Source organism: Phalacrocorax aristotelis, chromosome 3 (assembly GCF_949628215.1).
Source record: "Phalacrocorax aristotelis chromosome 3, bGulAri2.1, whole genome shotgun sequence".
Taxonomy (NCBI): Eukaryota; Metazoa; Chordata; class Aves; order Suliformes; family Phalacrocoracidae; genus Phalacrocorax; species Phalacrocorax aristotelis.
In genome coordinates, this window is record NC_134278.1 from 70,936,082 (window position 1) to 70,954,970 (window position 18,889).

The following is an 18,889-nucleotide window of genomic DNA, read 5'->3' on the forward strand; positions in this document are numbered from 1 at the left end:
ATACCTTTGTGTCCAGCAAAGTAATTCAGAACTATTCTAAGTTAATGTGGAACAATGCATTGAACTCTATTTTACTTTCTTGCAATGTACATATTATACTATTAGCAGATTTGTACCAGTAAGTTAACTGAGCTATCGGTATTTAGGATCTTTATTGTACTAAAAACAATTATTCATATTAAAAAGCAACTTTCCAGATGTCGTACTTCACGTTAAACAATATAGCATCAACAAAGCATAAATTTTGCATGGATCAGGTCCTTTTCAGACCTGCGTATCTAAGATTTGGGAAAGATGTATTCTGTATGTAAAACCAGACAATGTTCCACTGTAATACAAGCTGTCCCAAAAAAGGTCTTGTTCATTGAAGTTCTTGGGATTTAACAGTCTCAGTATTAAGCCAATTTGATTTTGGCATCAAGAGTCAGCCACTATTTTTATATATTCAATTGCAGTCAAATTGTTTTGTTTAAATGCTGGAGTAACTTTTAACTTTTTTTTTATTTGTAAACAAATAAAAATATGTTTACAGTATATATCAAGAGATAACATTTTACCGCTTGTTGGTGAATGCAAAAAAAAAAAAATGTTCATGTCCTTTTGCCATGCAGAATAATGACTGAGAACTTGAAAATATATGCTGCAACATCTTTAGCATTCTGTAAGAATAAGTTCTGTAGTTGAAGGTAGTGTGGAAACTCTAATCTCTAAAATGCTAGCTTAGGTACATACACTGGGACCATATTTCAGAAGATATTTAGCATGTGCTTAGAATTTTAGAGCTCCTATTGCATGCTCAGAACTTCCTTTAAATACTGATTCCAAAATTAGATGCATTTAAAAAAAGTTGCCATAATCTTATTCTAGCTCAGTCTGGAATGAGCCAGCCTTCTCTGTGGTCTGTCCATCAGCCTGGCTGTCTGAGTTAGATTAAGAGCCAGTTACTGTCTGGTGCAGCCCTAGTTTGCCGTTGTAGATGATTAGTTAAAGTTCTGTAGGTCAGCTGGCCTTCAGTCCAAGCATTCCCTAATTTTCTGTTACCTATTGCAGAATTGAAGAGACGTGGAGGCTATGGCAAAAGTTTTTGGATGACTACTCTAGATTTGAAGACTGGCTAAAACTCTCTGAGAAGACAGCTGCTTTCCCAAGCTCCTCTGGTGTGCTTTACACGATTGCTAAAGAAGAACTGAAGAAATTTGAGGTGATTTATAATAGTCGAAATTTAATATCTACTGATCACATTACAGCAGCCAGCTGGTGTTCTTCCTTCTCATACACAAGTCACCCAGCAGAGGCACTGAATTAATATAGTGGAATTGATGATTTTGTAGCTGCCTTCAGTGGCAGGTTTCTAGGATGAAAAAACAGTGGAAGGTGGTAACTGAAAATGCGCTCACTTGCTGTTTGTTCACCAAAGTTAAAATTCTTGCCTTTGTTATTTCTGCAACTTTGTAATATGTCCAGTCAGTAGGTGCTCCAGAGCATTCATAAATTTCCCTTCACCAAATACCTCTTCAAATGCATGCTGCGTGTTTTAGCTTTTGCTTTAATTTTATCCCTTCTCTTCTTTCTGTAACTCTCTGAAACCAGCCCTCTGAACTCTTTACCTATTTCATACAATGTCCAGTATCCCCATTTTAGCTCATTATACCTGAAATTCATGTTTGTACAAGTAATCTTATACGTCCACATGGTGTCCCCCATGACGTAAAAGTTAAGTGCATGCTTCAAAACTGACAAGCTGTCACTTCAGTCAATGCTTCAGAGCTTGTTACAGAACTCTGTCGTGTCTACTACAATGTGATGGCTTGGCTCATGATTACAATGGAGTGTATACCTGTGTGTAAAGTGCATACACACATTGTATAGCTAGTCACAGGTGAAAATCTTTTGCTTGGTTTCATATTTGCAAGGAGTATGTCAAGATGAGAGAGAAAAGTAATTCTGAAGAAAGAAAACAGATTCTTTAGGCAGTTCTGTAAACAGTCAGGTGCTGTAAAGTATTTGCTGTGAAGAAGAAATGCAAATTCTACACAACATCTAAGACCATTTAATACTGTTTGGATTAACAATTAATTCAAAAACATAAACTGTGAAGCGCTGATTCAAGTTTTATAATTGACATTCACATTTCTGAATGCACCGGCTAGGTTTTGTTGTTAAACACTGCCAGACTTCATTATGGTGAGGTAGATTGCCGTAATATGAAAATGCTTGCTTCCTGGACACAAGTATTCTGTCTCAGGCCTGCTTCCTATTGTCCCTTTATTCAGTGCTCAGGATCTAAATCTCATGTTTAGTGAGTCTCTGTATGAGAAACAGTACCAAAAATACCTTGGCTGACTGATTTTTACAGCTGATCTGAATATGCCCGAAGTCTGTTTCACTGAACCTCACTCAGCCTTTACGGTGCCCTTCCCTCTCCTGCGGACTTGTGGAATTTTTCCTGTCGACATAGTGTCAGCAGCAACTAGCTGTGAAGATAACAGCTTAACAGCCTCTCCAGAAGCCTCCTTCCCCTGCAGTTTGGTTCTTTCTGGGGTTTTTTGTTGTTTTGTGGTTTGTTTTGGTTTTTTATTTTTGAGCACCTACTTTCTACACCTACCAAAAAGTAGGAATGCAAGTGACAAAAGTTGTGGTGTTCAAATTCAGTGGAATTCAGTAATTCAGTGGAGTCAATATAAAGTCAGCCATATATACATACTAAGGGAAGTAGGTTTCTGCTTTAACTAGACAGCTTTCTTTCTAAATTTATTTTCCCCTCCGTATTTGCAGTTGAATTTAAAAAAAAAAAAACCTACAACCAAACCACAAACCACAAAAACCCACCAAACAAAAACAAAAACAAAAAGAGCCCAGCAGACTGTGTAAGAACCTTTCAGTTCCTGAGCATAGAGGTCAGAGATGGCTGTCAGTGATTTCACTGGACAAAATCAAACTCCATCCTCTCCAGTAATTTATGGAGAAATGAAAAGAGGTTACAGGAAGGAACATAACAGATGAATTCTTGTGTAGCTGAGCTGAAAAAATGGAGGACAAATACACAGCTGTTCTTTTGCTGAACAAGACTTGGTAACAGGTGAAACAACAGCTGCACGCTTCTAGATTTCATGGTCCTAGTAAATATAGCCAGATTTGTGCCTCTGATATAAGAATTGCCTCCTTGTGCAATTTGAAGTGAATTTAGTTCTACTGAGCATTTCACTCCAGGTGCAAGCCCATTTGCTCCTTGTTGGTGGTCCCCTACCTAATTTGATGGCCATTTAATGAAAGGAATAGTTATATTGAGAGGACTTTACAGACTTTGATCGTTTTTCTTTTTTCAAACCAACTTCTTTACTTTTTTCTCTGGTATAACAGCAGAAATGTGCTTATTTCATTTTTAGCTTTGACTGGTACAATATGAAGAGTACATACTGTTTATGTAGAAATCTCATGTGTTAGCTGCTTTTAACGAAAATTTCTGTAGAGAAGTATATTGCCTATCACACTTTCCAGTAAGGGTGGTGTCTAATTTTGGGAGACATTGACTCTTTATTTGCACTGTGAGGAATATCAGAGGGCAAGTTAGTAGCACTACAATGGGAGCCAAAACCTAATTGTATTCAAAAGAGCTGGTGTAGTTTACGTTTATAAGTCTTCCTTTGATTGCTTTTCTGTTTCTGTGATGACATAAAAATAAGTTGGTTTTTTTTAGCTATTCATCTTTTTTAAATTTATTTTTGAAGGAATTAATTCAGTCAGCTCCTTACAAGGTGCTTTCTCCTACTTGCTTTGTGCTTGCTAGTCACAACTTGAAACTTAAGGCCTAAGTCACCTACTGTTTCTGCGCCCCAGTTGTGTGCCTGAGGCGCTTGTAACAGTAGAGGAAGCACTGAAAGTATATTGTGCAGACACTTACTCAGGCATTAGTTGGTATGGATGTTCATGAAATTTTCTTTTCATGAAAATTTTAAGACAAAACTTACTTGATACCAGTATACTGAAGATAAAGAGATTATTCTTTCGGTACCATTTTCCCCTATTTTTGGTAAAACTCAGAATAAACAGTTGCTCAAATCTTTCCAATGTTTGCACTTCAGCAAATTCAGCATGTGTAAGGAAATCCAGTGAAGCCACAGGAATCTTGGATTTCTGTTCTTTTTTTAAAAAAATGTTTCATATTCATTGTTTTTGTTTCTGTTCTCAAATACAAAGCCATGTGATTGAGTAGAAAGGGAAGTCTGTCTATTTTTGCCGATTTTGCCATTGTAACTGGTATTCATGTTGCAATTTCTCATTCAGTGAACTCTGTTGGTTTTGTAAACTCCTTCCTTTATTTTGCTCATTTTAATCAGAAGGCAGTCTCTCAACAGGGTAGCCTCAGGAGACATCTGCATCCATAGCGAAATCTATCAGCTAACACAGGTCAAAGTGTAGAAGTAGGGTCAAAATAAAGGGAGACACTTATATATGTATCCTGATTTCAGTAATTAAAAGTCTGATGGTGTCTTTTGTTCTTATTGCTTTAGGCCTTCCAGAGACAAGTCCATGAAAGTCTAACTCAGCTGGAACTGATCAATAAACAATATCGCCGCCTGGCCCGAGAGAACCGCACTGACTCTGACTGCAGCCTCAAGCAGATGGTTCATGAGGGGAATCAAAGATGGGACAACTTACAAAAGCGAGTTACCTCCATCCTGCGCAGGCTAAAAGTATTTTTCCAGTCTTAAGCCCTTCAGTGTCATTACTATACTTATGAATCAAATGTATTCCAGAAGCTTCCAGTTTAATGCATTTGCACAGTGTTTTTGTGGGGATTTCTGCCTTTGGAGGAGGAAGGGAGCTGATCAGTTCTCTTTGAGGTAACCAGCACACGAAGTCTGTAGGGAAATGCTTGGTGACCTCAAATACCAGCTCCTTCACAACAGATAACTTTCATAGGTCAGCTAATTGCAGCTGTAGGTGATGTTACTGAAAAGAGAACCTTAGAAAGCCTGTAGGAAATGAAAGAAGGTGTACTGAGTTTAGCTTGGTTTTGAAGGGTATGAAAGCAATTTCTTTGGAGAACCATTATTGCTGGGGTTTTTTGGGTTGTTTGGTCATTTCATGTCACTCCATTTTCCACCCCCCAGCATTTTATTGGCCAGCGTGAGGAGTTTGAGACAGCACGTGATAGCATCCTGGTGTGGCTAACAGAGATGGACCTGCAGCTGACTAACATTGAACATTTCTCAGAGTGTGATGTCCAAGCAAAAATAAAGCAACTTAAGGTAAAGAATGATTGAATGGTAACAGGAGGAGGGATGCAAGAAGTGGTAAAAACGTTCATGTTGGGGAAAGAATTCAAGAAACATGTGAAAGTGCAGCCTGATACAGTCCCTTACTTGCAGGCTGAGACTTCAACCTCAGAAGTTATGGGCTATATCAGGTTTTAATAGGTACTTTTCGGCCAGAGTGGAAGTTCTTTGCGCTGTGAAAAATAAAAATAAATAAATATATTTTAAAAAAACCAAGGGTGATAGTGTCCATTCCCTAATTAAAAAAGGAAATGTCAATAAAAATTACTAATGTCAAGTCTGTCTTATTGCTGACACCTAAGAACTGCTACATTTGTCAGCTATTTCTGCATCAGAAAAATCATTATCTGGAGAGAAAAATATCAAATGTCATGTTATCCAAAATTCCAGTGTGTTAGCTTTAGCATCTGTGTTCATTCTAGACATTTGGTCATGGGCATGGCTTGTTTAGAGAAGAGCTTTCTTTCCAAATACAACAAGTGAGGAATGAGATGGTAAACCATGAAGTATCGCTGTTTTGGGCTAGAAAGACTGTGGAATGCTAAATTTAATTGCTTGTTGTTGCTCATGCCAGAATATTTGGAATGATCGCTGTTTGTTACCCACACCATTCTTGCTGAAAAACTCTGACCTGTCCTTAATAACTTAGGTTGTTGTAATGTTGATTTCATTGATAAAATGATAAAGCATGGGCTTTTCCTTTATGCAGGCTTTCCAGCAAGAAATTTCACTGAACAATAACAAAATTGAGCAGATAATTGTGCAGGGTGAGCAACTCATTGAGAAAAGTGAGCCCATGGATGCAGCTGTCATTGAAGAAGATCTAGATGAGTTACGTCGTTACTGTCAAGAGGTCTTTGGACGTGTGGAACGCTATCACAAGAAACTCATTCGCCTTCCTGTGTGTATACCTCCATGCATACATTTTGTTCGGTTTGTTGCCATTTTACAAGTGTGAGAATGAGATGAGAGAAAGATGTTGAAATGAACTAACATGAAACCTCTGCAACTTTCCAAAAATCCTGTGGTTTAATTTTGTTACAACCCTGACCGTCTGCCTCCCTTCATTATATGCTATTTATGTCCTGTTCAGAAAGCAAACTCACCAGATCTGAAATTTTTGTAAATCATCATGAAACGCCATGCAAATTGGAGATTTATAAAACTTTATTAATGGGGGTAGCAGTGTGGTACTGGTAATAAGAACATCTCCCTGCTCCATCAGATGGTTTCATTGGCAGCTTATTGAGTTCTGTTTTGTTTAAAAAACAATGATAAAATTATTCTCCCCATAAGGAGAGACAGGAAATTGTCTCCAGAATGGAACACACAGCTGAATAAGTGAGAGCAAGATGATTTTTGGTAGCTCAAGTTCTGCTGAAGGAAAGGAACAAAGCCCAGGGTTTTCATAATACGAAATAATATAATGAGAGCAGTAGTCACAGTAAAGGTCACTTAGGCTTCCTATGACTTCATTACAGAGTTTCCTTTAACTCGATGACTGCATTGCAGTCGCATCAGTAACAAGTCGGGAGACATTTGCTTGATGTGAGACTTTGTGGTGCCTTCAGTAATTAAAATGAGCTGGCATTATGAACTTCTTTGTTGCTTCGGGTTTTTTAGTGCAGCTTAAAATAATGAAGGGGAAGTGCAAAAGAGCGCAAAATGGAACTCCCATCAGTGTGACTGTTGCCTAGTGCTACTTTATTTCACTGACCCAGGCTGATCATGCAGTGCCTCTGCATGTTTCATTGATCGGTTCTGTTTGCATTATGCTTCTAGCTGACAGATGACGAACATGACCTCTCTGACAGAGAGGTGGATCTGGATGAATCAGCAGATCTCTCTGACGTACACTGGCATGACAAATCTGCGGACAGCGTTCTCTCCCCGCACCCCTCTTCCAACCTTTCGCTGCCTCTTTCCCAGCCGGTGAGAAGCGAGCGATCAGGGCGAGATACCCCTGCGAGTGTGGACTCCATTCCCCTGGAGTGGGATCATGACTACGACCTTAGCAGAGACCTGGAGACAGCCGTTTCACGGGCACTGCACTCTGAGGAAGAAGACGGAGGACAAGAGAAGGACTTTTACCTGAGAGGAGCAGCTGGTATAGCAGGTATGGTGGCAAATTGTGTGTCCTGTTCTCTCCTAGTAAAAGAAGCGAATATTACATGCGTGATTGCTTGGCCTAGATGCTCATGGAAAAGTATTTTATGTAGCCCCTGAAGATTTTAAATACCTTTCCCTAAGTGATCCCAGTGGCCATCTGGCCGTAGACACAGCGATGAAGATTCCTGGATGACTACAGCCTTGGAAAGTTGCAAAGGCGTGTGTGATATTGCAGGGAATTGGCTGTGTATTTATGCTTGTGGCCTGCCAGATAGGATTTGTCATCTGTAACAGCAATGCGTCATAAGTTATTCTGACTAGAAGAAACTATACTGGATATGGTAAGAAGTGCAGAACAAACTGATGAAGAAATGCTGTGGGAGAGTTTCACAGACAAAATCATGAAGTGCTTAAGTAAATCTTAACTCAGTCCTTACCCAGGCAAGACTCCAGCAACTGAGTGTTTAGCCTGAGGTGGGATCTTGGGTCTTGCTCTCCAGTGAAGTTGGAAATCCTTTCTAAGTGTTTGTACTTTGTGTAATAAATCTTAATAAGTGAAAGTGCCCAAATGCAACTCATGGGGGAAGACATACTGGTATGTCTTTTGCTTTCCAGGTCATTGCTCTGAAAAGAGTCAGTTTTGCCTGGATATTAAGAGACTTTGCAGCAAGTTCCCTGTGTTTCAGTCTTCACCTTTTTTCCTTCTCCAGAAACAATGCTTGCTATTGGAACCATTTATATATTCCATCCCATGAAAAGGACTCCTGCTGTGAGAAGACAGCCATTGATGAGCTGTCATTTTAGACTGTGCTTTTATTTTTTCAGATGTAGAGATCCCTGAAACTCTTGAGGCCTATGTAACACTCACAGAAAACGCACTCAAAAATACCTCTGGTAGGCACCAAAAAAGACTAAGCATAGCCAGATGCAAATACCACGGTGCACAAGCATTACTTCTTTCTCTACTCTTAGCATCTGCTATACTTCTCACAACTCACAAGATAAATATTTCTTACATGGCAGCATTGGCATGTTAATGTAAAAGTATCCTGCTTTACTACTGCACTTAAAGGTATCATTAGGTGCATGGACGAAACAATTATCTTTGAAGTATTGGCCCTCCCACCTTGGGTAACTAGACTAAACTGCTCAGTAGGTTACTCTGATTGGTCTTTATTCTCTGGAGTCCCTCAACAGACTTAATACTCTGTTACACCTCTGAGAGAAGAGTGGTTTCTACAAAGATTAAAGGCAGAAGGAAAACACATACAGCAATACCTAATTGTTTGATTTTGCACTTATTTATTTTAACACAGCCAGAGCTTGGATTATTACTTGGATATAAACTTTTAGGTTAGTTGTTGTTTCGTGTGATAACGATGCCAAGGTGAGGTACTGTAGTACAATGTCTTTTTCTTAGTCTTCTATATTGGAAGATGAATATTTTATGTTGCATTTTTACACAAGATTAGACCTACTGTTTCATTTGTCACATGACTCTCCCAGAGGGATTAGACACACTTACAAATACCTTCTCTCATGATTTCACAGTTTTCCTCTTTTGAAATGACAACTTCATTACAAATTTGAAATAACATGCATTTAAAATCTCAGCATCTGTTGCACACACTTCAGGTTCACTGTCCATCTTTTTCCCCAAATCAGTGAAAAAATATTATGATTGATTAAGAGTATAAATAATGGCATTACATATAGAAAAATGTGTGTAGCTTTCTGACCCGTGAAGGTGTTGAAAGTAGTGAGGGAAAAGTAGTACTGAGCACTTTGTTCTGTCCATTTGGGGTGAGGCAGTGTTTTGTATGACAAAAGATTAACCATACAAGAGGCTCCATTTTCTGTAATTAGGTGGACAAAAGTCTCCCTTTCTCTTTTTAATTGTGTCTTTATGAACAAATTCAAACTGTCTTTGTAAACAGATGGAAATCAGGCACAGTCATAGAATATGGATAAGAGGGATCTCATGTGGTCCTCTAGGCTGCGGCCTGCTTCAGATTAGAATTGGCTGTAGTTAATTCTTGTCACAGAATTCAGCTGACCTCTCTGTGGAAAATACAAGTTAGTCCTGCTTCAGAAATGTTGGTATGAGTTCCAAATGGCTTGGATGAATAATACTATCTTGCAGATCTGTTAAGCGTAATCTTTGTCAAATGCCTAATTGGAAAAATGCTATAAATTTTGCTGCTTAGTGTGGTTGTCTGAATCAGTCATGAACTACTTGCTCTGGGCCTTCAAGACGTCCAGTCATCTAAGGACCTTGAGAATATTATTATAACAGTATCACTTAGCATTTGTATACCACTTTCAGTCTCCAGATTTGTGTACGAATGGGATCCTTTCACGTAGATCGAAATTCCACTATTTTTTAGTTCAGTTCTACAAAGACAAATGAAGTGAAATAAAATTTTTACACACATTTGGATTAGGAGTTTGGGACACAAGGTTTTATTTGAGAGTGTTTGTGAAAGGGAGCAAGGCGTTCTCCAAACTCAGTGAGGTTAGAGCACTCTTTGCCGTGATCTTTCCCCTTCAGACAGGTGAAGCATTCTCTGAGGGAAAAAGTCACTTTAGAATAGTTTGCAAGCCTGCTTTAAACTGTGGACTCTTTGATAGTATGCTTATGGCAAGCATGTTCACTGGTGTAGTCATCTGTCCTCTGAAGGTTGCTAACACCCTCTAATGTAACTAGTTATCAGTTTGCTTTGACATTGTACCACTTATACTGCTGCAATCACATTTCTCCTTGCTGTCTAATCTAGATAGTATTCCTGATATTTATTCTGCCTGCACAAAAGATAAAAAAACTTTGGGAGAACTTGGGTGACGGTCACTTTTTTTGGTTTTTTTTGCTACAGGAGAACCTAGTGCCCTGGAAGCACATATCCGACAGCTGGACAAGGCCTTAGACACCAGTCGTTTCCAAATACAGCAAACGGAAAACATCATCCGCAGCAAAACACCTACAGGACCAGAGCTGGATTCCAGTTACAAAGGATATGTGCGTTTATTTTTGAGCACAAGTCAAATAAGCCCTCCAGGCTTAGATTTGCTATTGCAAGAAATACAGCTGTTTTAACAAAGCAATTAAATATTACTGCTTCTTAGACTTACTCACTCGTATGGTTGCTGCCCTTAACCACATGCTGTTGTTTTTGCTATTCGTGTGTTTGCGATAGCGTAAGATTATAAGAACATGACACTAAAGAATTTATTTTCCTATTACATTTTTGCAAATGTCCAAAAGTACTTTCTCACCCATGTTTCTGTACATCTAATGATGATATGCTTGTTTAAAATTCCTCTTCTTTTAAAAGCAGGTTTTATAGCTTCATGCACAGTATTCATCTTGCTGATAAATTTTAAACACACATCATGTAAGCAAGGTTGCATGTATGGAATCCATGATTAAAAAGCTTTCTTAAAGAGTTTTTCTGGAAGGAAAAATACCTCTCTCTAATAATTCACATAATTTTATTACTGACAGAATTGAAAGATTAGCGACTTGGATGCATAGTAATATTTTCACACTTGTTTTTATTTTATTTATCACATCGTCTAATGGCTTTGCCATAGTGTCCTAACATTTAGAATGGATGGTACCTAAAGTAATCCAGCAGAATTTGGCATAGTGGCACTGAGTTATTTCTATTTAGTCTGAACTTATGCTTTAAGCCTTTATTGTCTCCATGTATATTTCTTTGATAGTATCAGGACAGGTTGTTATAGTTACTAGATTTTTATCTTCACACTTACACCTCCTTTTGGAAAATTTTGGAAGTTGCATTGTAATTTGCATTTTCTGTGCAATTAATCCTGAAAAGTGCATATTGAGATGGCTTTTTTTGTTTGTTTGTTAACATAGATGAAGCTGCTAGGTGAGTGCAGTGGAAGCATAGACTCAGTAAAAAGGCTTGGATATAAACTGAAGGAGGAAGAAGAAAAATTATCTGGACTTATTAACCTGAACAGTACTGAAACACAAACAGCTGGTAAATAACATTTTGTTCTTTGATGGAAAGCAACTATGAAAAGTAGCAAACATTTTTCTGAATAAAGACTTGGTATTATTTACTGACGTACATATTTACATGACTCTGTCTGTTGCCGTGTTCTGTTTAACATCTCTTAATAGGATTAGCAAGGAATAGTAAGTATTCCTTATATATGCCATAAAAAGAGATTAGGCAAACAAGTGCATTTTAAGAACTCCTTCATATCTTGAAACATAACCCTAAGCCTTTCGGAAAGTCCCTGTGGATGCAATGCATTTTTGTTGAATGTTTTCTGATGAAAAAAATGTTGCTTATATTGCTGAACAAAACACACAAGACAACATTCGTTTCGTCTAATATTAGCTTTCACTTCTAATACTACCTGTCTACAGTACAGAAATCACCTGGTAGAAGTATTTACCTGACTAATTTTTAGCATCAGCTGTAGAACAGGAGGTATTGCATTGTAAAAACATGGATTTGATCCAAAGAGTATAAAAACAACGTCTCCATTCTTAGCTTGGCAAGATATGCTACCCATTCATTCTTTTTTATTTTGGTTTTAAAAATTTTTTTATTTTAAGTTGATGGAGTGATCCAATTTGTCCTTCTGCCATAGCATTTCAAGATAACTAGAAGAAGAAATAGCCCTTAATTTATTTCTTTATTAGCACTGATATTTATGCAGTGCATCAGCAGTAGCTTAGGCGAATGTAGTGAGGCATGAGTATTAAATTGTGATAGATACAAATACCCATGAAAATAATAATAAATATGTGGCTAGTTAGACATATTCAGGTTCCTTGTCCAGTTTGCATTTATAATAATTTATTATGTCTTTATACCAGCATAACCTGTTTTAGAGACCTGCGTATATCAACTTGATTCTGTTCATAGACGCCTGACATTTAATGTGGTAAAATTGCCTGCTGCCTGGAATCACCCAGATTCTTCATTGCTTCTCTCTCACATCACGTTCTTCAACCTAACTTAGTTTTCAGTGTGATGTTTTGTGTGTTAGGGTTTTCTGGGTTTTATGGAGCATTTTGTTTGTCCCTCACAGGATTCAACTGATGCAATTGTGTGTGTGGCTGGTGGTTTTTTTTGCTTTTGTTGAATTTGGTGTTTATCATTCCAGGTGTAATTGACCGATGGGAATTAATCCAGGCTCAAGCTCTAAGCAAGGAGCTGAGGATGAAGCAGAACCTTCAGCAATGGCAGCAGTTTAACTCTGACCTTAATAGCATTTGGGCTTGGTTGGGAGAAACTGAAGAGGAACTGGAGAAGATCCGCCGCCTTGATCTCAGCACTGACATACAAACTATTGAGCTCAGAATTAAAAAACTGAAAGTGAGTTTTATTTCTCTTTTCCATGAGTTACCTTGTAAGCAGACCTGAGCACAACAGGTACGTTGAAGAGGTTGCCAATAGCTGCAGCCGGTTTGCTCCAGTCTACACATTGCAGGCTACTGCTGATAGCTGAAGTAACAGGGAAAGTGATTTTATGAATGACTTTTTGGCAAGAAAATGGCGTTTACTATATAATCCAAATGACTTTTTAAAATAGTAATTCTATTACAATCCCAGAATGTACAGCTAATTGCTGATGTCAGCCAAGCTGATGAAAGGAAAAATAAAAGCCCAGTTAAATCAAATCTCTTCTAGTCAAACTGGTAACAAAACAGCTACTTTAAAAGAAATGCCTCACTGGGACATATTACTTTGTGTGGAGGGAGGAGAGAGTGCCCAAAGGGGTTGTAGCCTACCCACTGCTGTCACCAGGACAACGCAGGAAAAATTTGGTGACATTTTGCAACATTCCTGTTTCTTCTTCTGTCATCTCAGATGCATCAGGATCTGAATGCTGCCTTTGTGATCTCTCCTGGATATTTTACAGCTATGGAGATCTGCAGATGTGATGGTCCACAGCTTCATGTTCAGTTACTAGGAACTTACAAGCTTGGGCACAAAAATGAGGGAGCCAATGTCAAAACGCACTGTGCTCCATGCTAGGAATGAGGTGGACAGATAGTAAAGACTGTTTCCGGCAGTGATCCATCTAAAGCATATTAATGCTGATCTTCACTGGAATCCAAATATAGCTGCCATAAGTACTACAAAGGTCACTGTGACATGGGGCTTTTAAGTAAATGCTGTAAAGTAGGTGGAAAAGGGGGCATTTCATAAGAATCCTGTTCTTATCTCACCCGCTCTTGGAAAGCCTATTAGTGCTCTCCAAACCAAAAGAGGTGGGGTTTCTTTTGTGGCTTCCAATGTAAACAAATCAGAGTTTTTATACACATCTTGCTTCTATAAATTGGAGTAAGTTGTTTATACTCTTTGTATGTTTTCTTTTCCCTCAGTAAAAGCTTTTATTTTAAAATACTGTTGACAGCAGTTTCCACTTGAAAATATGTTGGTTTTTATGTTTATCAGCAAAACTGAGAAGTGAGGGCAAAAGTTTTATTATAAGCTAAACTACAGTTGTCTTAAATCTCTTTAAATTTTGTTGGGCCTGTTCTGCCTTTAAAATATCTGAAACATGAGGCAGATCTTTAAAATTCAACTATGACTTTAGGCTTTTAAAACTTTACAAGCTTAATTGGCTTGGTTCTAGTTTATGCTTACAGTAAAACTTTAGTAGATGTTAAAGAATGAACATTTGCAGAGTCACCGAGTGAGCACAGAAATCTCATATCCAGAGTAAAGAGACTGTTACAGTAAGGTACCATTCTGCAGTTGCTGATGGCAAATCATTGCATTCTTGGGGTGCCTTCTCCGCTTGGTTCTTCTAAAAGTCACGTTTTACCGACTTCCATCCTTTCTTCCCCCATCCCATTTTGTCTTATGATCAAGGAGCTGCAGAAAGCAATTGATAACCGCAAAGCGATCATCTTATCCATCAATCTGTGCAGCTCAGAGTTCACGCAGTCAGACAGCGAAGAGAGCAAGAAGCTTCAAGAGCGCCTGTCTCAAATGAATGTGCGCTGGGACCACGTATGCAGTATGATTGAAGAGTGGCGCTGCTCATTGCAGGATGCATTAATGCAGTGCCAGGTCTGTATTGCTCTTATTTTAAACTGTCAGCATCCCACATATCAAAAATGTAAACTGTATCATTGTCTGGTGTGCTCATTATCCAGTCTGAAACTTGCCCAAGCAAGCCAAAGTACAGCTTTGGCATGTGTTTTCTGAAAGATACACCTGCACTACCTGAAGCATGTATTTCCAGCACAAGATTGTTCTAAATTGGTCATCTCTGGGATAGTATGCTAACATACTATTCTACACGTCCTTGTAAGTTATGTTATTTAGCCAGTAGGACGGATCACAGGATAAACTAAAAACCTGAATTTTACTGGAATTTTCTGCTGTGCTATTAAAATCATCACTCATCACTTGCAGGATTTCCATGAAATGAGCCATGGTTTGCTGCTTTGGTTAGAGAACATTGACAGAAGAAAAAATGAGATTGTGCCCATTGATCCAAACCTGGACTCAGAAACGCTGCAGGACCATCACAGACTTCTAATGGTAGGTCTATAATCACCCCTTTCTCTCCCAAAACACATCATCAAAAGAACACCTAATCAGATTTATCTGTCTCTTGAGAGTTAGCATTATACATTGCATGGTAAGACACAGCTGTGGGGCCGGTGTCAGTAACTAACTTCACTGTGGTAGAGAACACTACTCACTTCTGTTAGTAGCATAACTCGTGATTTAAAATCTCAGGCAACCACTAGGCTGCTCTCTATCTTCCTGTCAGATTAGAAATTTTTATTGCTTCTCTTTTCTTTCCATTTCATTAATTTCAAATGTCCAGTCTTGTGAGTTCCAGCTTTTTTCCTTTTCTTTTTTAACTTCCATTAAAAAAATCTGGTGCTTGCCTTGGCAACAGCAAATCAGACGTGAACTGCTGGAGTCTCAGCTGAAGGTGGCGTCACTGCAAGATATGTCCTGCCAATTGCTAGTCAATGCTGAAGGCAAGGACTGTCTTGAAGCCAAAGAAAAAGTGCATGTCATTGGAAACAGACTGAAGCTCCTCTTGAAAGAGGTCACACGTCATATTAAAGACCTAGAGAAAATTCTAGACATTTCAAGTAGTCAGCTGGTAAGTGACATCTTTTTATTCCTTGCTGTTTGTTGGGCACACACTTCCAACTCTTTTACTGTCTTTCTCTGATCAGTGCTGTTGGCTGCACCGTTTCTGTTGGCTGCAATACTTATCAAGATAGTACACATGTAATCTTGAATATCATAAAGTAATCATACACTTCATAATGTAAACATCTCTTTTGTGATATGGTGGGGTTTTTTAATCCCATAATTTTTTGGCTAATTAGTGTAGCAATAAGTATTGAACATCTTGGTTTGTTTATCCTGCCATTACTGGTTCAATCAATTGGCAAAGTATGTGAGATAATTATTCTAGGTGCAGTACTGAAAATTATAGTGTGTCAGTTGTCACTGGAAAGGAAGATAATGCTTGATCTGTCAAAGAGAAAAGAAAAAGCATAAAATAAATCTTGTAATAGGCTAACAAAACTCTCATAGTGCCTTCTGAGCTTTAAGCTGTATTCCAAATGCTTTCAAATTATCATGTATCTCAGGGTATTTGAGACATAGTTATGCATACGTCTTTGCCAACAATGGCAGGTATAAAGATTTCAAGGTTCTCCTTTAGTAAACTTTTTTAAAGTCTTGCATTAGCAGAGTGCATAAGGCATGAGAACTCAATTCTTCCCTCCTTCTAGTGAATTTCTGCCTGTTTAAGGTACCAAACTCTTCTTGTAATTAAAGGCCAATAAAGAACAACTGTTTTTTCCCATGTATTGACTTCGGTGGAAAATGTGTTACCTAAAGCAATTAAGAGGTTTAACTACTTATTTGCTTTTCTTTTCCTTCAGGGCTAACAGAGAAAACATGTAATGCCTTAGCCTTATAAAATTTGGTAACACAATTTAACTGCTTCATTTTATTTGCTTTGGAAGTAACTCTGCTGGGATTTCACTCGGGTTTTTTTTCAGTTTGCTTACCTGAACAGCTATTTGCTATATTTCTGAGCTCCATTCCTTCTGAACTTTAGGAATTGTCCTCATGGTCCTCTGCTGATGAGTTAGACACATCAGGCTCAGTGAGTCCTGTATCTGGAAGAAGCACTCCAAGCAGACAGAGAACGGTAATTTTGTGTCGTATATATGTGTCCCACCTCCTGGGTGGGAAGTCTAGATATCTACAGTAGCTCTAGCCAGCCGGAAGGCCCCACTTCTCACTTGATAGGAAAGGAAATGGCATAAACCAAGAACAAAACACAGCTGCTTTCCCCAACGCTGCTGCATATCCCATCCTGCATGAAATCAGAGGTGGTAAATACTATCTAAAACCAGGGCTGTCAGTGTGGTTGGTTTACCATGGTATGGCATGTTGTGTCTCTTGTATTTTGCACTAGTGATGGCAGCACCCCAAAGTCTGGTCTTGTCTGGTATAATCAGTCCTCCATTTCTGTTTGGCCTTCTCTTCAGAGCTGCTTCATCAAGACTCTCAATAAGGTTATTTTGTCATTTCTGATGAAGGTTGCAGATGGTCTAATTGAGACTTTGGATGAACAGCTAAGTAGAGCTGAAGGGCATAAAACATTATTCAAAACATCTAGTTGCACAGGACCTAATAAATGGCCATGGTGGCAACTCTGGAGTTGTCTATTTACATCGCTGGCACAAAATCCAAGAAATATAGCTATACATGCCTAGTACTTAACACTTCCATACTCTGAGCCCAAAATGGAACTGCAATTATTTTGTCTTTTTCTGCAATTCTATTGGTTGATTACTTTGCTTTTTTCCTTAGTTCTTAAAACAATCAGGTTGGTTTTGTTTGGGTTTGTTGTTTTTATTTTCTCCATTTGCACTTTTTGTATAGCCTCTAAGTTCTGTCTTGATAAATTTTATGGCTCTTAAAATTGATTTTTTTTTTTTTTTTACATTCACTAGTTTCCTTTTAGATGCTAGTATGAGAATGTAAAGGAACACTGGCTTTTCAAAAGGAGAAAGAATATAAACCTTAACATTTTATTTCAGAGGTCAATGCTTTTATCTTTTGAATTTAAACTCAAACAACTAATAAAAGTGCTGATACCACAGATGTAAGTGGAGGATGCCTGACCATTACAGGAAATGGAGAAGTATTTTACCATAAAATCTTTGTCTAAAGAGCATGTAGAATTTTAAGAGATTTCATCTTAACATTTGAATAAACATTTGTCTCTCTCTAATTTGCTAGTGTTAATGTACGTGACTACTTTTTTTCATTTTTGTCCATAATGTATAGCTTAGTTGTATAATTCTTTGGGGTCTGGTTTTTAAATTTCTGGGTTTTGCACCCACAGTTTTGGAGACTGAAGTGTTGTTGTTTAGAATGTCAGTGCCAAATACACTGATGCTAAATAAATAAATACTAATACCAAAAACACAATCAGAACTATAATCATCTAACTCTTAAATATTCCAGCAAATAGTTGTGAGTGCAGAAATGCACCTACAGTTATTTGGCCTTCAAAATTGTGGGGAGGATAGGGATTGAGAAGAGGCCAGACTCATCAAAGCAGGCCCTTGGAACCTTTTTCATTGAGAATATTAGTTTTACTGCATTTGCATTTTGAAATACATATATTTGCCCATATTCAACTCAATTTTTTTTCTTTTCATATTACAAATCGAGCTAAATTTCTAGTGACTTTTTTTAAATCCAGAGCTACTCTTCATACATGTAATGACAAAACTGTTATTTTCAAGTTCACTGTGTATGTTCCAATCATTTCCATACTCAGCTAGGCGCAAAGAAAAGCCAGTTTCCTTGGTTCATGGGTATTGATCACTTCATTTGATTTTTATTTTTTTTTATGTTTCCTTTGCTGCACTTTTAATTTAGTTTCATCAGTAGCTTGTCTTTATTTGCCTGGACTGAACATTCTTCTTTCTTTACCCCCTGTTCATTGCAAACAGCCACGGGGCAAATGTAGTCTCTCACAGCCTGGACCCTCTGTCAGCAGTCCACATAGCAGGTACCTTATTCTCCTGGTTTCCGCACTCTGTTCTAGAACCCCAAGAGGATGATGGAAATTGGCCGTGATTCCTCTCGGTCCGCACTGACTCCGTCAGGTGGCCAGGACTTAAACAAGTGAAAACTTCCCTTTTGTTAACAGTTTGGCAAAAGGGACTCTCAATTACTTCAAATTATTTAAGTAGAAATACTGGCTAATCCTTAAACATCTACAGCTTTTGCTTACCAGGAATGTCATGTAATCAGCAGTTATTTTTTAACTGATCAGGGTGAGTGTGTGTTTACACTCATGATATTTAATGGTTATTTTATTTTGGCATGATTTAACAGAGATGACAGTAGGTTCATGGCAAACACTTTTTATCATCCTCTTTACCTCTAGATATTAAATTAAGGCAGGTAATAGGCCAATACCATATTCTAGAATTC

At 38.1% G+C, this 18,889-nt stretch overlaps 1 protein-coding gene across 2 annotated transcripts in view; it reads left to right on the forward strand.

The window, feature by feature from the left end:
• SYNE1 (spectrin repeat containing nuclear envelope protein 1) overlaps positions 1-18,889 on the forward strand; it is a 311,148-nt gene that overhangs the window by 284,850 nt on the left and 7,409 nt on the right. For both annotated transcript variants that reach the window (XM_075087908.1, XM_075087909.1), the window contains 14 exons: positions 1,051-1,201; positions 4,512-4,694; positions 5,115-5,252; positions 5,989-6,180; positions 7,062-7,395; positions 8,214-8,282; positions 10,262-10,404; positions 11,269-11,395; positions 12,537-12,748; positions 14,255-14,455; positions 14,804-14,932; positions 15,300-15,512; positions 16,488-16,580; positions 18,403-18,461. In XM_075087908.1, coding sequence (XP_074944009.1) covers positions 1,051-1,201; positions 4,512-4,694; positions 5,115-5,252; positions 5,989-6,180; positions 7,062-7,395; positions 8,214-8,282; positions 10,262-10,404; positions 11,269-11,395; positions 12,537-12,748; positions 14,255-14,455; positions 14,804-14,932; positions 15,300-15,512; positions 16,488-16,580; positions 18,403-18,461 — 2,244 coding nt within the window. The remainder of the gene's footprint in view (positions 1-1,050; positions 1,202-4,511; positions 4,695-5,114; positions 5,253-5,988; positions 6,181-7,061; positions 7,396-8,213; positions 8,283-10,261; positions 10,405-11,268; positions 11,396-12,536; positions 12,749-14,254; positions 14,456-14,803; positions 14,933-15,299; positions 15,513-16,487; positions 16,581-18,402; positions 18,462-18,889) is intronic.